Genomic DNA, 20,960 nt, shown 5'->3' on the forward strand with positions numbered 1-20,960 from the left:
ACCCCACACTTCAGAGGCATGATGCTAGGCCCAAACAGTTTTACAGTGGTCACTATTAAAATGCTGCCATTTGAGAGCTGTTCACTGTTTTTAGTATGATCATACTCAGGCCATTTCCCCAGGAGTGCATGGGCGGGCTTGTTTGTGTATAGTCTCATCACCTGCCTATATCCAAGAGCCTACTTGGGTGCTCCACGTCTTGCATAGGAATAGCTTTTGTGAGCTGCTCTCGCTGCTGCCCAGCTTTGGGTACATGTTGGTGATGCCACGTGTGATGTCAGTCAATGGACTAGCTGGCCAACAACTGGAAAAGCTAGTAACTATTGTGCATGCTTACTTTAGGCTGCATGGTTCTTGTCCAGCCAGATGAATTGTGTTTGGCAATCCCGGGGGGTTTATTCTATTAATAAGGGTTTGTATTTGTTTTCTAGAATAGAGAATTCAATTTCTCACTATCTCCCAGTCACCTGAACTGCCTCACCCTGAGAAAACAGCCGTACCACATGATCATTCCTGCCCTTGCTACTGCAGCAGACACTGGGGACCTCTTGTGCTCCTTTGAAGTAATGGGTGGGTTCATGCAGCCTCCATGACACGTGCAGGATGTAAGTAATGTTAGTCCTTTGGGATGTGTGGCAGAACATCAGAAGGATTCACTGCTTATTTAAGAGCCTTTCATTTCAGTAGCCTCTGGACAGGCCATGAAAACACACAGCACAGCAGAGCAGAGGCCTTGCTGATCTATGTGCTTTATCCCAGTGCTGACTGATCAGCCATCAGCCAGTTTCAGATCAATTTCATGTTCTGTTTCTACCAAAGGACTCTGAGATGTTAAACACTGTATAATTTATATCAAAGGTCTCATTCTTCAAAGACAGTGTACAAGCACTGCATGCAATTTTGAAGTGTATTAAAGATTGATATGAGGATATTTTCCTAGAGTCTAATCTGTCTTACTTTAATCATCTCTTTGAAGCCTGCTTGGGGAATCGGTAGCAAGCAGAGTTGGGTAAATGCTTCAGTTAAAATTTGTGTGAATTTTGGTTTGAAGTTTTAAATGAATTCTCTCTGCCTGTGTTCACTTTCTACGATTATTCTAGTTAACAATGGCAAAAATATTAACAGCAAATGTTAGATGACTATTGCAGCATATTTGTGGAAAACTAATTAAAGAGCGCTTAGAGTTACACTCACCCAAACAGGGGAGTTTTAAAAAAAAAACAAAAAACAAAGTCCATTCCTGGACCACAGTAACTCATTTTCGATTATCTTGTTTTGTGCCTTGACACTTTGACAGGTGCATTAGAAATTGAAAGAGAATATAAACTAAAGGAGAGGGAAAATTAATTGCCCAATGTGCCCTAAGAATTGGTTTCCTGTCTAGAGTGACCACCTTTGTTGCATGGAAATAAGGGAAAAGTACATGAAAAGTAAGGAACAATGCTTTTTCTTAAGAGACATTTTAGGGAAACACCATTCCCATTAACATATCATGTATTTTTCTCTCAAGTGTACTTTTCTGCTGCCCTTCAGTATAGAATGCAATGATCATAAGCTTCAATTTAATGTTTAAAATGGTACTCATCAGTTTTAAAATTTCAATGCCTCTGTTTTTTTAAATCACTTCATAAAATACTACATGTACAATTGAAATTCACTTTAATCTGAAACTCAGCCTTAATGGAATCAATATTTAGCAGTTTTCTACAATCTGTCCAAGTCTGTTAACACAATTAACATATTCTTTCCACAGCTGCATTGCAGGTAGGAATGGACATAAATAAATTCCATGAATTTTAAGAAAGTGGGAGAAGGAGGTGGCTACCATCTTTCAAACTCCATCACTTTCCCGGCACACAACACTCAAGCAAGCAGTTAAGGGCAGCAGGCACATAGTGAGGTACCTCATCCAGTGCATCAAATTCCCCAATATCAACTTATATGGGTGAAACCAGACAATCACTATGCTCTTGAATGAACTCGCACAGAAAAAGAAAAAAACCCATATCATCTGTGGGCACACACTTTTCATAAAGCAGTCACTTCATATCTGATTTTTCAATACTTGTCCTCAAAGGAAACCTGCATAACACCTTCAGAAGGCGAGCCTGGGAACTTATGTTCATAACTCTATGAGACATCAAAAACCATGGACTGGACAGGGACCCTGGTTTTATGGCTCATTACTACAGTTTGTAAGGCACCAAACTGCCTGCTACACTTAATTGCCTGCTTCAAACACTTTATGCATAACAATCTAACCCACAGTTGCCCACTTTATTTCAAGTAACTGCCTCCAACATGCATTATCCCTTCTGCTTAACAATCTGTCCTAATTTGCAATTAGCTGAGACCCTCAACTTCCTGAAGAAGCGCCTTGTGTAGCTTGAAAGCTTGTACTTTCCACCACCAGAAATTGGTCCAATAAAATATTATCTTGCCCACCTTGTCTCTTTCATATCCTGGGACCAACAGCTACAACAACACTGCAAAGAAGTAGTTATGACATTATCCAGCAAAAATAATTAGAAAAACATTTAACTGTCATCAGCAACTTGTTTATTAATTGCTACTACCTGAGGTAGCCTATGCTACTAAAGAGAGCACAGGTACAATTTTTCTGATTCTGCAAATATATTTTAAAATCTGATATGATTAACAGTACTGATCCCTTTTAAACTATAGATCTCAAAACACTTTGCAAAGGTGGGTAAATGTTTCCCTCCCCCCCTCCATTGTTAATATTGTCTCCATTTTGCAGATGGACTCAGAGAGTTTTAATGACTGGCCAAATCAATGGCAGAGCCAAGAGTACAACCCAGGTCTTCTTGCTCCCAGTCCATTGCGCTAGCCTCTGAACCATTCAGTCTAAAGGGAAAGGTTCTGCACAGTGCTGTGTGCTACCACCGTGAACATGTAGAAACTGTATCAGGTGTTCCACGTGCTTTGGGGGAATACAATTTACACAGCCAGGAGGTGCCCACAATATGCTAGTTTGTGCTGATTAACATGCTGCCACTACCATGCACGGTATGCAGTACAAGTTGCTTGCAGTACATTACTAATAGTGCTTTGCACTTGCATGGCCCCTTTCATCTGAAAATCTCAAAGCCATTTAGAAAGGTGGGCAAGTATTACTGTCCCTGTACTACAGAGAGGGGAACGGGCTAATAGTCGTCAAGTGACTTGTCCAAAGTGAATCAGTGGCAGAAATACGAATAGAGCTCAAGCTAGCCTAGTCCTCTGCTTTTATCTTTTAAACACTGACACAGGTTCAGTGTTGTATGCAACATCACAGTCATACATACACACGGTCAAAAAGTAGCTCTTGTTGAAACAGACAGTTTGACCAGAGAACACTGTGAATGAGGGCTCTAAGAGCATTCTGAGTCCCAGGGCGGTTGTACCAAGGCATTAGTTCATGTCCAAAGATGACCATTTTGTGTAATTGTTGCGTTGATGAAACTGGCTGTATAGCACCATCGCATGCAACAGAACACTCAATAAGAGTATTAACACGGACAAAGGCAAAACAGAAAGAAAAAGAAAAAACAGCTAATGACTAAGAAGTGTAATTCAGCTGCCCAAGCAGGAGAATTGGGCTGTTCCCTAAACTATCAAGACCAATCCAGAATAAGATTCACAGAACTCCACCCACAGAATCCACTAGCACAAACAATTCCAGTAGCAGCATTACATCATTAGAGCCCAGACTCAGTGATTATACTCTTTTAGCAAAATGCAGTAGCCTTGCAGTTTCTCAAAACTGGCTGGTTAATAATGCTGGTGAGACAAAAATTGCAATTATTTTTTCTGTTCTTTGCTGAATTTCAGTACTGCTGGCAATCTTCCAACAGCTTTACTACTTGCACACTAAGCATTATATGCCTGTCACGCACACTATGGCACTGTGAGGCTATACTTGGCAATGATGTTGCACACTAACAAGTGTAGTTCCTATGTAATGTAGCTGTCAGTGATCTGACAAATAGTAGGTTTGTGGGGGCTGGTTTGTGCTGCAGTCAAAGTAGCTTGCGTGTCCCTGCAAGAGGGATGTGTGTATATTAAATGTTACTTGTGGAATGGCTATCCAGTTTTGTTCGACAATCCCAAGAAATCTGGTGCTGGGGCTGCGTTAGTACCTCCACCACAGAAGTAACTACATTAGAATTCCTTGGCTGAATCAACTAATTGGCAGCAGATAATATGGAAGTTTTGCAGTCAGTTTTGTGCAGGAGAGCCTGGCCAGCTCTGATGTTAGCAGAACTGAGGTCCTCACTGAGAGCTCTTTTGCAGGGTGTGGTGATTGATATATGTCCGTAGGCGGTGTGGCTGGGGAAAATAATAGCTACAGCGTAGAGATTTTATGGATGGTTGTGGAAAACATGAACAATGTAGCACCTGTGTATTGGGAGGTTGGCTGCTCATGTGTGAGTCTGTTTCAGTTTGTATACGGAGAAGCTGTGGATGGAGGCAGGTGCTAGAGGTCATTAAGGGCTCTTTTCTAAACAATTGGCTGAAAGGCTCCATGCTGTGGAGGTAACAGGTGATGACATATTAATCAGACACTCTTGGCAGCAGTTTAAGCCAGAATGTGCCCATGTGACCAGTCATGATACAGTGGTTCTCAACCAGGGGTACGCATACCTCTGGGGTATGCAGAGGTCTTCCACGGGGTACATCAACTCATCTAGATATTTGCCTAGATTTACAACAAGCTACATAAAAAGCACTAGTGAAGTCAGTACAAACAAAAATTTTATACAGACAAAATCAGAAAGTAAGCAATTTTTCAGTAATAATGTGCTGTGACACATTTGTATTTTTATGTCTGATTTTGTAAGCAAGTAGCTTTTAAGTGAGGTGAAACTTGGGGTATGCAAGACAAATCAGACTCCTGAAAGGGATACAGTAGCTGGAAAGGTTGAGAACCACTGGCATAATAAACACTAATAAAAATTGTGAGGGTTAGATTGTAAAAACACACCTGTATTGCGTGACCTATCCATGCCAGTATGAACATAATGCATTGCTTGTATTTTCCACAACCTTTCACAAAAACACCTTTATGCAGCAGCATTATTTTCCCCAGCTACACCACCCAGATGTGTGTCATTCAGAGATAACACCCAACCAACAATGGGCACCTCAGTCCATTATCCCATGGCTGATGGTTGCCAGTACCCAGTGCTGCACAGGAAGGTGCAAGAAACCCCATACTGAGATTATTATGGAAAGATGCCCAAAGGGGAAGTATCTTCCTAATCTTTGTCAGCTAATGGCTTTGTTGATGAACCAAGACAGTTTGCATACCTTATAAGTTTTTTATTCTTTCTGAGCTAACTGGAATGAGCTCATTATTCATGCAAATACCTAATTCTTTTCACAATCCTACTAAGCTCTTGACTACAATTGTATCTTGTAGCAATGAGTTCCATGCGTTAATTATAAATTATGTAAACAAGTATTTCCTTTTATCACTTTTAATGCAGGGTATAGGTGGTTGTCATATAAACATGAGGACTAAATTAGCTATTTTTCAGAGCCATCTGTGCTGCATTCGTCAGTGGAGATGACAGTTGCTGTCACTGATTGAGGCTGATAGGCACTGCTATGCACACTCTCAGTCACACAGTTTGCTATGGACTTGCTGCTGTCCGCTGTGCATGACCAGCTGCCCTAGCACTGTTCAGGATGGCAGGTCCAGTTCAGATTACATTACGATCTGCAATCTGCATGTAAAACTGCCCAAATGGTATTATTTATTGGACTTCCTAGTTATAGACAATATATGGAACACTGGCTATGCCTGTTTGTGAAACTGGCTGTATAACGTCATAGCATGCAACATGCTGAAATGCTGAACAGTTCCTGTATAAATGTTGTACACTGGAAGTGTGATGAAGAGCAAGGCTGAGCACATGGAGAATTAATCAGTCAGTGCCTAGAAGGGCAGTTATATGTATCTGAATGTGGTATATTGATCATCTGGCCATTTGTTTAAATAGAAAGCAGAGTTGTGCAGAATGGTATGGCATTGCTATTATTACCAGGATGTGTTCATGGCCTCAGAATGAGTCACAAACTTCTCTTCACATATATATGGGCCAGAGGCATGAAAGCGAAATTTCCTTAGTTCTGTTCAAGCATGTCCATTCTGAATTTTCCTGGAGATGGTGAACTGGTTTTCTGGTAATGTCTGCCCTGCACTGCTGTTGAGAGCAATTCATATGCAGAATAGCCGAGATCATTTGGTTTTGTCTCAAAATAAGAACGGTAGATTAGGTTTTCCAGCCTTCTCATTCTGATATCCAGGTACATATGGAGGGGGGTGACCCCTTCTTTAGCAAGGGCCAGTTCTTATCGCTGCAACAGTGACTCCTCCACTGATTTTAGATGGGCTGGCTGACCTGCTTAGGAACCTGGGTGTTGTTCAGTTTTGTTCTCACAAGTTTCTTTGGGGCCCTCTATTTATTTCTTGATTCCTCTCTGATTCAGATACAGTGGATGTCTCTGGTTGCCTGTTTCCTATATTTAACTTGGACATTGATTTTATTTTTAATACAGGGTGATGGTCTTATTAATATCATTGTGAGCATTACAGAGTATTGTAGAATTCAGATAATAGAACTGCAAGGCCAACCAAGATACCACCCATGTACTTTGTTAGCTATTTTTTTGCAGTGCTGTTATCAAGGATGCCAGTTATGGGAATGGTTCACTTGGAGCCAAATGGAAGTCACAAGTGCTCATCACTAGTAAGGGACTGGCCCCTAGAGAGCAGAGCTACTAGTTGCAATTGCAGCTGAAGCTTAATCATTTTAGTAGGCGCTATGTGTTTTACTTAACAAAATCCCCGGTTCCTTTTTCTTTCTGTTTATTATTACTGTTTTTTGTATCATAGTAACGCCAAAAGTCCTCAACTGAGATTGGGCCCCTTTTCATTACATGCCCTACCCACACATTGTAAGATGCAGCCCCTGCCCTCGCTAGACAAGCCAGAGAAAGGCACTCTTAATGTTACCCCCATTTTACAGCTGGAGACCAGAGGCCCAGAGAGACTGAGTAACTTGCACAAGGCCACAAAGGAAGCCTGGTGGCGAAGCCAGGAATTCAACTCAGATCTCCTGCGGCCCAGTTTGGTTCCTTAACCACAAGACCAACCTTCCTCTCCTACACAAAACAAGCTGCCCTCTATTGTCGTAAGAACAAAATAACATTGACCGAGATTTTAAAAAAATAAGGGGAGGCTGGGTACTCAGTCTCTGAAAAATCAAATCCATGTTTAGGCACTTAGGTAAGTGGCCTTTACTCTTAGGCATTGGTTATAGCAAGATCTCTGGAACATGAGGGCCATACCTGGCCCCACATCAGCTTTGCATTGCGTCATTGCTGATCCAGACCTGGGATAACAGGGGGGTCATTGGCTAAAGGGCAATATGCGGTAATGTCTCCTGCACCAAATCTGCTCCCCAAGGTGGGCACAAGGGTGTAGTTAAGTAAACAAGGGGCATGTCTTGGTCATCTCTGTGCCCCTGTGAGCTCCAGCTGCCATAGAACAAAGTGTGCAAATGTGCGCAGGGTGGTTTAAAGCCACCTGTGTGTCTCACTCACCCTCCCTGCAGTGAGTCATGCCAAGTGCTCTTTGGCAAGAGCTGAAGATAGGGTGTCGAGGTGTCTGGTTGTTGATTGGAAAGTCTGGTCATAAAGGGGACTTGACAGTGTCCGGTCAGATCTACTGACCAGACACCCAAAGTCTGGTTACTGCAGGCAGGGAGGCACCGAGTCATCACCCGTGCCAGCCCCTACTCACTCAGGGCCACCTCCTACCTGTGTCAGGCAGCTACAGCTCCCAGCCCCAGCTCTGCAGGCGAGTCCCTCCCGACCCACACGGGGGAGGGGGGAAGAGAGGGGAAGAGCAGCAAGCGACGGTGGCGAGAGGGAAAGAGGAGCGAAAGGAGATGGGTCCTCAGGAGGAAGGGGTGGGGCAGAGGCAGGGCCGCAGGGGGACAAGGCGGGGCAGGGAAGGTTCCAACCCTCCTGCTGTAGGTCCGGTTTTTGTATATTACAAAGTTGGCAACCCTAGCTGAAGATTGGGGCCATAATCTAGAATTCACTTAGTTCTTTCTTTTTATTATGCACTTCTATTGACATCACATGTTATGTAATTTTCTGGCATGAGTTTCGCATCTTCAAGACAGACAACACCCTTATGGGGTTAGTCATGTAAGAAAAAAAGGAGTGGAAATTTACTGGGGCAGGTGAAACTATAACTGGGCAAGTAAGCAGTTGTCCTTGTATCCTAAGCACAGAAAGTGGAGCTCTTACATATGAGTCGTAAGGTCTTAATCTGATCTTACAGTGGTGTAACTTCAGTGGAGCAACTCATCACGTACACACTTGTGGAAGTGAGATCACAATCAGGTCCCTGCTCTTAGTATAATTGTTGAGAAGAGTATTTTCTGCTCCTGTCCTGCATGTAAATTAGTTGTGTCATGGAAGACTGTCTATGTAACCAAATGCAGGATTGGTCCCTTAAATGACAATAAGAATAGAAACTCCAGCTTTTGACAAGACATATACTGGCTTCAGGATAGAAGAAATATATTGAATTACCAGATATCTCTAGTGCTAAAAGCACTGTCATTCTTAATTCCTTTGGTCTGGAAAAAATACTTCAATTCACAATTAAGTTATGCATTTAAAAACAAATTAAATAGGAAATTCTTGACCATATGTAATTTGTTACTTTTAAGAATATGGAAGTATACAATTTATTAACAGAACAGATTTTTGTATCTGGTTTCCAGATATCATATATTAAATATAACACAATTAAGGGAGGTTTCAGAGTAGCAGCCGTGTTAGTCTGGTATCTGCAAAAAGAAAAGGAGTACTTGGGGCACCTTAGTGCCCCAAGTACTCCTTTTCTTTTTACAATTAAGGGAGTATTCAGTTGAAGATTCATCTGGTTAAAGTATATACTCTCCTGCTGTTGATGAAATCTGAGAGATATTGTTTACATTTGGTTTACATTCTTCAAAGATAACACACACAATAACTTCAACCCTACACTATTGACAATCAGAGGATATTATCTCGTATAGAAGGAAATTACCAAGGCCAAAAGTTACAATACCCGGAGGGTTCCATGATGCCTCCACATCTGCACAAGAAAGTTCACTGTTTTTTTAAAGGTTCAAAGCCTACTTGCATTGCATGCATGAGTAGTCCTATTGAAGTCAAGTGTGCAATCAAATTGCATGAATGAAGAAGCAGGATTTGACTCTAAGTACATTGATTTTAAGACTGCTTTTTCAACACCTCTACTCCATAACTCCTGATACCTTCCATGAGTTGAAATGAGAAAAACCAAAAACAAAATAAAAACCAACTGCCCTAAAAATGAAGATTTAATGACACTTCTTGATATCTAATATTCGTTCTGTATGTTTTTAAACAAGTATCTTCACACAATAATTTTGCACCTTATTCCACTGACACAGAGGGTCTAATAGTTCAGACTGAAGTCTCCAAAAATTCCCATAATGATGTCAGTCCTGTTTAATCTTAAATTGACCATTTGTCTGTCTCTCTCTCTGCTCCTGTTCTGCAGAGTTTGAGGATATTCTCTTGTGTAACCTACGAGACAAAAGCACTTTCAAGTTCTTTGCTTTGTCTGAAAATTTTAAGTTTAGTGGTCCATTTCCTCTACGTGCCATATACTACTTAAAGGAAGACTAATTTTCATGTACTTACTATAGTATATTTCGCTGTCAGGAACAATTTTTTTTTTTTTACAAGCTAGTGTGTTTTAGCATTTGCTATTTTTATATTATCTATTCCTAAGATTATTTCTTGCAGTTAAAACTCCAAACATTTTCATTCCAATAATATTTTTTGAAATAGTTACTATTTTCTACCAATATTTGCGTGGTTTAGATGTGACAAAAATGGCTGCTAACAAATCTGGATTAAATCTGAATTTAGACTATAATGACAATTAATACAAAAGGACACATCTTTAGAAGCATGTCTGCCTTTTTTTAGACATTTTTCAGCTTCATCCCAAGGCCATATGAGTTCTTATTCATTGATGAAGATACGGGATTGTGTTTTACACATTCTTAAATACTAGCAGGCTGTTATTCTTACATGTTCATTAAGAATCTCATACAAAGCCCACTGAAGTCACTTGGAGTCTTTCCACTAACTGCAGTGGGTTTTGAATCAGGCCATAAACCTAGAAGTTGAAACGGGCTTTCATTTTCTTTTAATTTTTCTTGACCCTTTTCTGATTCCCAAAAGAGCTTTCATTATGGCATAAAGTTGTTCTTCATGCCTAATCATGTCCACTGTAATTCATTCCAAACTGTGTATTAAAGCCAAAATCAACACTGTGGGAAAATACTGTTTCCCTGCCTTGGGTTTCGTTTGTGTGAAATGTTTCATTTAAAATGGGTGGTGATATTCCTCTCATCTTGCTCCTGCATTCTGCAACCAGGCCTGACGCTCATGTAGACATGTAATCATCATCCAGGTAACTAAGTAACCCAGAGTATTTAAGAAGGTGTGACTATAACCTGTTCTTACTTTTACACTTGGATGGGTACCATACAGGCTGGTCTGTGGTAGTTCTGAGCTACTAAAGAAAGATCTGTAGAACTTTAGACATGTGTTTTGGAAAGTGTGCTAGGTGCATTGGGTACAAGTTGCTCATTCTTGCCATCCTCTGCATTGTAGCTAACATCTTGCTTTACTTTCCCAATGGTGAAACAAGATTTGCTTCAGAACATCAGCTTAGCAAGTATGTGGCATGCCTTCATGGAATTATAGGAGGAGGGATTTTGGTAAGTAACTAAAGCTAGCGTGTTTTAATTTGTTTTCTTATTTTGAACATCTTAAATATTCATATTTCTCTATCAGTTGTACGATTTTTGTCTCACGGCTTTGTTAGCAAGTCTTTACACCTCTGTAACTTTATAACATATATGTGGTGCCATATAAATTATTACTATTAATCACACTATTAATCTGCCATCTTGTATGATTTAAATCTGGGGAGAACTCACAATTTGTATGACAAAGAAATGCAAAATAAGGTCCTGATCCTTCAATGGGACTACTCATGTGAGTAAAGTTATGCACATGTGTAAATGTTGGCAGGTTTGGGTCCTGGGTTTGTATTGTATTTTATAAATGTAGTTTACTATTAATCTATTCTCCTTTTAAAAATGATTATATTTGATTAAAAGTAGTAACCATTTCTTCAAATGTACCTGAGATGTCTGGGAGGCATTGGCTGCTGCCATGTCCTAGGTATTTATTCAGGGAAATTCAACAGTTGTTTATAGTCACACCAGTGTGTAGGAAAAAACAATGAGGAGTCCTTGTGGGACGTAGAGACTAACAAATTTATTTGGGCATAAGCTTTCGTGGGCTATAATCCACTTCATCAGATGCATGGAGTGGAAAATACAGTAGGCAGGTATAAATATACAGCACATGAAAAGATGGGAGTTGCCTTACCAAGTGTGTTAGAGAAATAGGGAAGGAGGATATACTGCTGTTTCGGAAGTACTGAAACTTTCACTAAAGGGCAGCAGATGGTTAATTTAGGACCCGATTCTGAAATGAGCTGTATGTGAGTGGAACCCTGCATCAGTGCAGATCTTGATTGCAAGATGGGGACCTAGATGCTTATATTAAAAGACTTACATAACTATATGAATATTTCCCGCTTGACTTTAATGGGCCTGCTCAGTGTGTAGTGTTATGCACCTAAATAAGTCTTTGGAGGATTTGGGCAATAGTATGTAATTTAAGAGCCAGCAGGTATGGGGCTGTGGTTTTCAATTGAAGAAATTGTTTTTATTTTTCCATATGTTTTAAAGTACGTGTGTAGTGCTCACAACGGATATTTACTTCCTTCTTAAGGGTTTTGCGAGGCATCACTGGATAGTGTTTGTCAAGTGCTATGACTACAAAATATGAATAAGGCCAGCCACTGGCTGAGGCCTCAACAGTTCCTGTGTTTAATCCACAAGGTCATGCTGCTCACTCCCTTTTCACCGCAGGTTGAAAATTTTCAAGTGTGAATTTTTTATTTTAACTGATTCAGAGTGGAAAATCTGAGACGCATCAGTTCATCGGAAGTTTTCACACAAATTCTGCAATTCTATGGCAGTTTTGTGAACTTGAAAACAAAGGAAAAACATTTTCTACATGGAATATTTTGCACAATTCTACCAACAATAGAAGCTTCTTGTGTTTTGACTCCATTGATATCAGATATTCTGTATAAGCAAAACACTTGCTACTACTTTTCAGTAACTAGTGTCATCATACCTCATTATAGTTGAAATGATGGATGTCATCAAAAAAGCCTAGTAGTGTGGTCAGTGGTGGATTAGCCATTGGGTCAAGAGGCCCGTACCCAGGAGCCCTGGCCAATTGGGAGGTCCCAGAAAAATGGGTGTCCCCACACCCTGACCCACTCTGCCTGGAGCTCCTAGAGGGGAGCAGGGTTGAGGCAAGGGGCTTGCTCCGCCTGCCCAGTTCTCCAGTCGGGGAGGAGGGTCGGTGTGCGGGGGCTTGCCCTGCTCAGCTTGCCCGGCACTCCTGCAGAGCCGGGCAAGCCCTCATGCCCCGACCCTGCTCCAGCAGTGCCAGGTGAGGAGGTGGGGTGGTTCAAGCCCCGACCCCATTTCCCCAGCAGGAGTGTGGGTGCGGGAAGGACTGCAGGTGGAAGGGGTGGGGAGGGGCCCCCATTTACTTTGGTCCAGGACCCCACAAAACTATAGTCTGCCCGAGTGTGGTCTTCTCTCAATGAAAGCTCCCATCTACTTTGTTGAGCACTTTTGCTGAGAGAGGACTGCAGGATTTGACCCACAGTGTGTCAAAAAAGGTGTTGGATTGACAGGGAAGAATATTACTATTATTTACTGGAACTGCAGTAGCATCTAGGAGCCCCAGTCATGGACCAGGATCCCATTGTGTTAGGCACTGTACAAACAGAAAAAAAATGAAGTTCTCATGGTTTATCACCGTCTATCCCTAAGCCTAGTCTTGCCCCTATTGAAGCCAAGGGGAGAACTCCTCTGGAGTGGAATGGGAGTAAGAGTGAATCGGCTATGCAGAATTTTTAAATTGTGAAATTATAAATCTAAATAAAAACAAAGTGAGGACAGAATTTGATATGCACTGCCTGTAGGCAGAACCGTCCCTTGGGTAGGACGAATCGGGGTGATAGCTCCGGGCCCCGCGCTTTGGGGGGCTCCGTGGTCCAGTGCAATTGGCTGGTGCGGTCAGTCTCAGAAGAGACAAATCCATCACTTCCGCCCTGGGCCCTGCACCCCCCTAGGAAAGGCCCTGCCTATAGGATAGCTTACCAAAACACTCAGTGCACAATTATTTGTTCTTATGTAGATATTCCTCCCAGCTGCAGTGTTCATCGGACTAGAATACGATAATTGCTGTGGATGCTGCGGGCATGAGAACTGTGGGAAAAGCTGTGCAGTAAGTGAGCTTTTTGCTTCACCATTTTCGGATGGTCCCTAAGAGGGAATGGTCAGAATGCTGAGAATCACTTGTGTGTTTACTCTGCAGATGCTGTCCTCTGTTCTGGCCGCCTTCATTGGAATCCTGGGGTCCGGCTACTGTTTCATCATTTCAGCTTTAGGTTTATCCCATGGCCCTTACTGCCTCTCTGCTGTAGAACAGAACTGGGTCTATCCTTTCACTAACTCCAGTGGAGGGTGAGTAGTCTGTTTACCAGCAAGCTGTGCACTGCAGTATATAAACACCATGGACCTGATACTGCTTACTGTGTTTTATAGGAGGGTATATAAAAGGTTTGCACTGGTGTAAAATGAGAGGAGAAACTGTCCTATTAATTTGCTCCTTACTCAGATGAGTAGTCCCATTGTTTCCATAGGACTACTCACGTGAGTAAGGGCTGCCTTTTGGACCCTAAACTAGTCAAGAGGGAGAAAGGCTGTTAATCTTTGTAGAAACTAATGGATCTATTGTATTCTCATTTTGGGAGCCTAATTGTCTTCTCTACAGCTGAAGAGCAAGATCATAAGGGGTGTCAAGCACCCGCAACTCCCACTAAAGTTTCAAGAGGAGTCAGCACCTATGAAATCAGGACCATTGTATGGTCACTAAGTTATTTGTTCTTGCAATAAATTGTTTCCAAACAGAACACACACTCTTTCTCTCCAGTTCGCACCCTGCCTCGCCACCTAATTGTCTCATAGGTTATTCCCCCTCCAGCAAAGCTGATGGGTACCCTCAGGCTGAGGAGAATTCTCAAGACCATATAAACTGGGACTCACAACTATCCCAAGCTTTACAAAATGACTGCCACAGCGGCATCATCGCTTACCATAGGAAACACTCTGCATGACGGGCCTCTGGATATGGCCCTTTTTAGCCACAATAGCCTGGAAATATTTCTCAAGCAGCCCAGTAACCATTCCCTAGCATTCTGCAGATGATCACTATAGTGCTTCTTTTAGAAGCTGCATTTATCATCAGAGACTGCTAGTGTTTCAGTATGAATGACAACCTCCTTCCCAGGGGCTGTGTGAGCATCACCCCAGGCCTGTAACACTCCTGTCTACCCAACTGTGGGGGAGCCACAAACCAAATTCTGATTCCCACCCCTTCTCCTACCCCATCTTGTGGAAATCAACAACACGGTTTTAGGACTCTATTAACAATCAGCTTTAAAAAAGGGAGACCAGAAACACACTATCCTGATGATCATATAGATTTTGAATCCTAAAAATTCTGAAGCATATTGAGAAACCATGTGTCATGGAGGGTGTTTAATAGTAGGGTTATTAGAGTCAAAAAGCAAGATGCAGAAGCCACATATCAAAGATCTTTAAATTAGTTTAGAACATCTTGGTTTGGGAGCATTTTCAACTCAATGTGGTAGGAATTTACCCAGCTGTTGCAGCTGATACCAAGGGATGTTCCCAAGCTTAAACCCTGGACTTCACACAAAGTGGATGTAAACCACATTATTTATGAAGGTACCCTTGATATAAAAAATGTGACCAGATATAAATTCAAACAATAGAACTTGGTCTGCACAAAGCTGCCAAAAAGCCCCTGGATTTCCCTAGTTTGGGATTCTCCTTTTGTGGAGTGAGTCCCCATGAAACATAAAGTTGGCATAGCTGAGTCATACATCACTTCCAAGTCAACCCGCATGTAAGGGGCGTAGTAAGGGTGTGGAGTGCATGCATGGTCAGAACACGACGTACTCCAGTAATACCTTACCGGTGGATAGCCCCTGGAGGCCTGTTTCCAGAGCAGTGCATGTCTGGTGCCAGAGCAGAGCTGGCTGGCCTGAGAATCAGGAAGCCACACCTACATTCAACTGGCCCCCTGAAGCAGAGAATCTGATTTGAACACATCTGGCTATTGTTTGTCATGATGGTTTCTTTAGTTTTCACTGGCACAGAAAGGAGAAGATAAGTAATTTTTTTGCTGAATATGCTAATCAGATGGTTGGGCAGGAGCTGCAGGCATTTACTTTTAGGACACAGTGAGTTCATCCTGTGGTCAGAGCAGTTCAAGTGTGTGTTTGCAGATACCAAGTAGAGTGTCTCATGTAAGACAGTGACAAATGGAGAGCAAAGTTCCCTTTGGATGCAATCACTATCTTAAAATAAGGGCCTGATCCTGCAAGGTTCTGAGCCCCATCTGAGAAGTGTTCAGTGCGTTCAGCTCATTCAAAAGGCTGTGCATCATTTAAGTCCCTTGCAAAAGGGCAACCTCCAGCATGCTGTTTTCTACACCAATTCCATCCTAGCAGCCATTCCTAGGAGAAAAAGGGCCAGGGCATGGCCATGGCCAGTCATAACTTAGAGCAGCCCTGTGACTGCTCTAAATTATGCTGTGGACCATCTGACTCTGGAACTGGGGAGAATAAAAAGGTGTGTTAACGCTACCTCTGTTCCCTACCACCCTGCTCCTGCCCTCTATTTATAGTTAAAATCAAAGCTAGGTTTATCAAAAGTCTATACCTAATAACTGCTCTTGCATTCTAGAGTGTCAGGGAGTTTTGCATGAAGCAAGCCTTTGCTTCCCTCATCCTCACTTACAAGGTTAGTGGTACATGAATTAGGCCCCCATATTGCAACTGCTCTCTTGATATACATTAAATACCAGGGCGTGACACGCTTCACTGCGTCATGAGTTTCTAATACATTTTTAATTGCTATGAACAGGTATCTGCTTGAGCGTGACAGGTGGTCTGAGTGTCGGGAGCCAAGGAATATCGTGGAATGGAACTTGACCCTCTTTTCCATTCTTCTGGTCTTGGGGGGAATTGAATTAATTCTGTGTTCCATCCAAGTAATCAACGGTTTTCTCGGAGGAATATGTGGGGTTTGCTGTAATCGGGAAGAGGTAAGTGCAGCTATTCAAGGTATCATTTGATTACAACCACACTTCCCAGATAATAAAAAAAACAATATAGCATAATGTATTATCCGGTAACCAAAGTACATCAGGGTCTAATCAAGGAGAACATTCAGTTCTAATCCAGGAGATCATTATTTCCCTGTCATGGCTCCTCTTCTGAAGCTCAGGTTCATTAAGTGAGCTTTGAGCCACATCGTTCACAAAAACCCTGTGGCATTTGACTTTAATACAATGGGAGTGATTTTGGGCAAGTGGTCAGCTACAAGTAGGGAATTAGATATGCACATGAGAAGGAAATTTCCTTTTCTACCTTTTGAAATTATTGGTCACCTTAACCATGCAGGGGATAAGGTGTATGTTTCAGGCACAGATTAAGTCTTTTGGTGAGGAAGAAATTCTCGGTCCTAATCTCCTCTCCCGCCCCCCTTTTACAACGTTACATAATTGTATGATAGGTTTGCAGCTTAGTTTGTTTTCGACCTTTCACTGAAGCAACTGCCAAACTGTTTTCAGTGGGAGCAATATATGGCCAGCTGAAGATACCAGACAAGCAGGTCTAGAGTCTGCTCCGCTAGGTACACTCATGTATCCTAGAACCATCCACTCTCCCAGGCAGCCACTAGGTCTTTATTTCCTCACTGTGCCTCTCCGTCCTCCATAGCTTTTATTCTTTTGTGAAAGGAAAAAGTTGGCAACTTTTACAATGATAAAGATCAACATTCTCAAAAACAAAAGAAATCTTGTACAGAATGATGGTAAAACTTGATTGCCCTTAAAATGCAACAAAAGCCATAATGATGTCTGCTCAAAGATGTTTCAAAAGGCATTCTTTATGCAGGTATTTAAAATGTTTTCTTTGAGAAGATGTTTCATGTTTATTACATACAGCTTTAATCATGGATATTATTAACATGGTAGATTATGATGGGACCTTCAAAGCTGTTGTCTCTTTCTCTCTCCTCCTCCCCACCATGATCTAACTGGGGACATTGAGACATATTTCTGGCTCTGTCATAAATGGATTTTTGAGGATTAGTGGGCACGGAAATAGATCCACAAGCTGAATACATATTATACAACCTATTAACTTTACTTTTTACAATGAACAAAGTATGTGATTCTGTGATTTTGTTTTCCCTCATTTAACACATATTCTTTTTTTCCCCCCACAGAAATACGTTTGCTAGAACATTTGCAACTGAAAATGGGCTAAAATCACTGTAATTATATCCTTGTGGTATTCTGTAAAACATTTATTTGAATGTCTTGTTTTATATTGCACATACTGTAAATTATAAAGAGAACAGTTTATTCATGTTACATTTCTTCTTGCCAAACTATGCACTGTCACCATTAATTCACAGATTGGGCCAGGTTCTGTTCTTGGAAAGATGTGCAGGATTCCCAAAGAACACAATAGTTATTATGTGTTTGGAGCTGACAGCAGAATTTGGCCTACTGTGATTTTTGTCATTATAAACATATACCTTGCATACAAGGATTTCATTGGTTTATTTAAACATAATGCAAGTAACTGATTGATTAATTGTGTTGATGGGGTACAGTTTCTCACTACAGGCATGGTAGTTCTTGATTTTCATACAGAAGCTGCTTTTTCCATTAGTGTTCCATTGCCATCCTGACCCTGAAGCCCCCAGTAGGAGCTGTCACTCACAGAAGGAATGCTGCTTTAATTGTGTCAAACCAAAAACCACGAATACCATGAATACTTTCTGTATTCATCTAGTCTAACAGAAAATACAGATGGTGCCAACTAATGGACAGACAAGGGTAGGCACATACAGAGGGGCCCTATCTCCACAGGGAAGAGGTGGAGATAGAACAGCAGGAAAAAAAGACAAGTCTGAAGAAAGGAAAATGGGGAGTTGGGAGGGGAGTTTGTTTCAAACTTCTTTCCCTCTCTATTTGACAATAAAATAGAATATATATATACCCACCAGCTGTCAGTGTTTTCCTTCCGGTCCAGAGTTTTATTGCTCCTATAGCTTTGCTGCATTTTAGCCTCTCCTCCACGTACCCCCATATCTCCCCAATCCCTCTGCCTTCTTTTGCTGTTTTGTTTCTCTTGATCATGTCTACGTGGGAATTTTTTTTGTACACGCTAAGGTGTGCATTTAAAGTGCTTTAATTATAACCCTCTGTGGCCACTCTTAGTTCAGCATAACAGTGGCTTGTTGTAGTTAAGCTTGTATCACTTGGGAAGGGGTTTAACTTAATCTGCAAAAAGTCACTCTTATACTGAGAGTGACCAGATGTCCCGATTTTATAGGGACAGTCCCGGTTTTTGGGTCTTTTTCTTATATAGGCTCCTATTACACCCCACCCCGGTCCCAATTTTTCACACTTGCTGTCTGGTCACCCTACTTATACTAGAAGAAGAGTGTCCACATGGGGTTATAAAGGTATAGCTATACCTGTATAACTGGTCAAACTTTTTCCTATGTACATAAGGCCTTAGCTCTTCTGGGATCTCACCATTTCTTTCCTCGACTCTTCACTGTTGGGAGGGATCGGAGCACTTACTCTCCTCTCAGGCTGGGAGGAAGATGCAACCTCCATTCCCTGATTATTGCTGGTAGATAAATAGGCTCTTTCTGCCTCTCTTCTGCAATGCCATAAATCCACCACTGGTAGTACCAATGGAGCACAAGTGTAGACAGGCTGCCATTGGCCACTAGCATTTAACTACCATGTTGTCTAAGCCTGATCTGATCAAGTTCAGACAACAAGATGGTTAAAATGTCTGAAAGCTGTTTACACTAGAGCTTCCACCATTGCTACCACCAGTGGAGCTGCACGACGGGTAATGTAACAATGAGAGACTGAGGGAAAATGCTGGAGAACCTGGAATGCAGCCAGGGGAAGGAGGTGTAGAACCAAGATCTGACCTGCAACATGTTTTTGTACAAACCTATTTACTAGGAAAAGTTCTGGTGCAAACTTCTCAACCCAAGAACTGCAGGTGAGCATTAGCAAGTCCCTGCAGGAATCTGAGTATCATTTTAAAAAGATAAATAACCCTGTGACACATAACCATGCTGATGTATCCTGTCTGCCTCAGACCAGTCCTGTGATTCTCTCAGAAAAGAAGATCATCATTCAGCATGAATAAACTCCAAACACTATGTGATAATTTGGCATCATCTGACATCATAGATGTAAATAGTGAGCAAAATGGAGACAGCTTTCTTCCAACATCACGTATGAGAAGCTCTGTCACAGTTCAGGCAAATGCACCTGTATTCTCCCTTTGAGGTCCACCAAGGGCACCTGCTTTAGGCTTCTGGTCCTAGCTATAACCTCTCTTGGGCAGAGACCTGCATCTCTTTCCAACCTGTCCAGGGATTTTAAGGCTTCACAGTTCCATGAACAACACTGAGATATCCCCAGCAAGCCAGACTGCCTATAAAGGCCAACACTTGCATTTTTCTGTCTCTCTGCAGTCTCCGACCAGTCTAATGGTGGCAATTATAAGTTACCTCACAGCTCTTTGTAAGCAAGCATATTTATTCTTAAGGTAGAAGCATTACGGAGGACATACTAAAACAATAAAGCTAGAAACCTTACTGGAAGTCACCCCCTAACTCCAAACTAGAGTTCTGGTAGTTTTTAGTCCTTCGAAACCCAAACTGGGTTTTCCTGGAGTTATAAGTTCATCTGTCTCAGAACCAGAACAGTGGCTAGGCAGGTCAGCCATTTCTTTATACAGCTTGGGCCTTTGACCTTGGCCCCTGTAACAGGTATTCAGCAGACCTTAACCCTCATCTGAGAGCATAGCTTCAAACGGCTGAATTTTAACATAATTGGAGTTGGTGAATTTGCATTAACCCCTCCCTAGGGATTTCAGGAAATCCATTTCACACTTGTTGTCCCAAAAGTCCCATATGTGTCTGGCACATTTTCTGTACAGTCTTTTGAATTCCCAGGTCTCACATCTGTCACATCTCCCTTGTAGATAGGTTATATACACAATCCTGGCCTTCAGTAGTACATAAACTTAAAACAATAAGGTCTTTCAGGGATGTTGCAATAAATGCTCTATCTGTCAGACCTTCAAGATATGGTTTACAGCATATAATGAATATCATCTCAGAGGGAAAAGTCACACTGATGTGCCCCAAGCTAGCTATGAATTGGTACAAGGTGGTGCCATTCCACAGCTGAAAAGCTGGTATGCACCTTGCCTCTTAGAAGTAAGATATTCAAGCCACAAAATGCTGGCCACCATTATTCACTTTGGAACCTAGCAAACGTGTTACAAGTCATTTGAATTGTGTGTGTGACATTTTTGGAAAGGATTGTTCAGAGCTATGGATAATCCTGGAGATTATCCATTGCATTGCTACAGTCTTTCCACAGAGACAGAAATGTACATTATATAATAGTACTCTAAGCGAGGAAGATGATCACTATAATTTAAGGTATCCAGAAGTTAAACACATATTTCTGAGGTGCATCTTAGCACACTATCCCTTACATCTAAATCTGCACATTGA

At 41.7% G+C, this 20,960-nt stretch overlaps 1 protein-coding gene and 1 pseudogene across 1 annotated transcript; both read left to right on the top strand.

Moving 5' to 3' along the window:
- The window catches only part of LOC140916994 (glutathione hydrolase-like YwrD proenzyme), a 35,579-nt pseudogene extending 34,911 nt beyond the window's left edge, over positions 1 to 668 (top strand).
- Positions 669 to 10,673: 10,005 nt separating this feature from the next.
- TM4SF1 (transmembrane 4 L six family member 1) lies at positions 10,674 to 17,630 on the top strand. Its single transcript, XM_073358890.1, has 5 exons — positions 10,674 to 10,850; positions 13,429 to 13,518; positions 13,609 to 13,757; positions 16,248 to 16,428; positions 17,616 to 17,630. Exons 1-5 carry the CDS (start codon positions 10,674 to 10,676, stop codon positions 17,628 to 17,630), a joined length of 612 nt encoding a protein of 203 aa, XP_073214991.1.
- Positions 17,631 to 20,960: the final 3,330 nt, after the last annotated feature.

Source organism: Lepidochelys kempii, chromosome 9, assembly GCF_965140265.1.
Source record: "Lepidochelys kempii isolate rLepKem1 chromosome 9, rLepKem1.hap2, whole genome shotgun sequence".
Lineage (NCBI taxonomy): Eukaryota > Metazoa > Chordata > Testudines > Cheloniidae > Lepidochelys > Lepidochelys kempii.

What these genes read in the sequence shown, in the direction of transcription:
- TM4SF1 (XM_073358890.1), top strand. Translation starts at nt 10,674, where the DNA reads ATGTGTTTTGGAAAGTGTGCTAGGTGCATTGGGTACAAGTTGCTCATT. An exon ending in TTATAGGAGGAGGGATTTTG is followed by an intron (nt 10,851 to 13,428) that starts GTAAGTAACTAA and finishes GTTCTTATGTAG; the next exon opens with ATATTCCTCCCAGCTGCAGT. An exon ending in TTCACTAACTCCAGTGGAGG is followed by an intron (nt 13,758 to 16,247) that starts GTGAGTAGTCTG and finishes TGCTATGAACAG; the next exon opens with GTATCTGCTTGAGCGTGACA.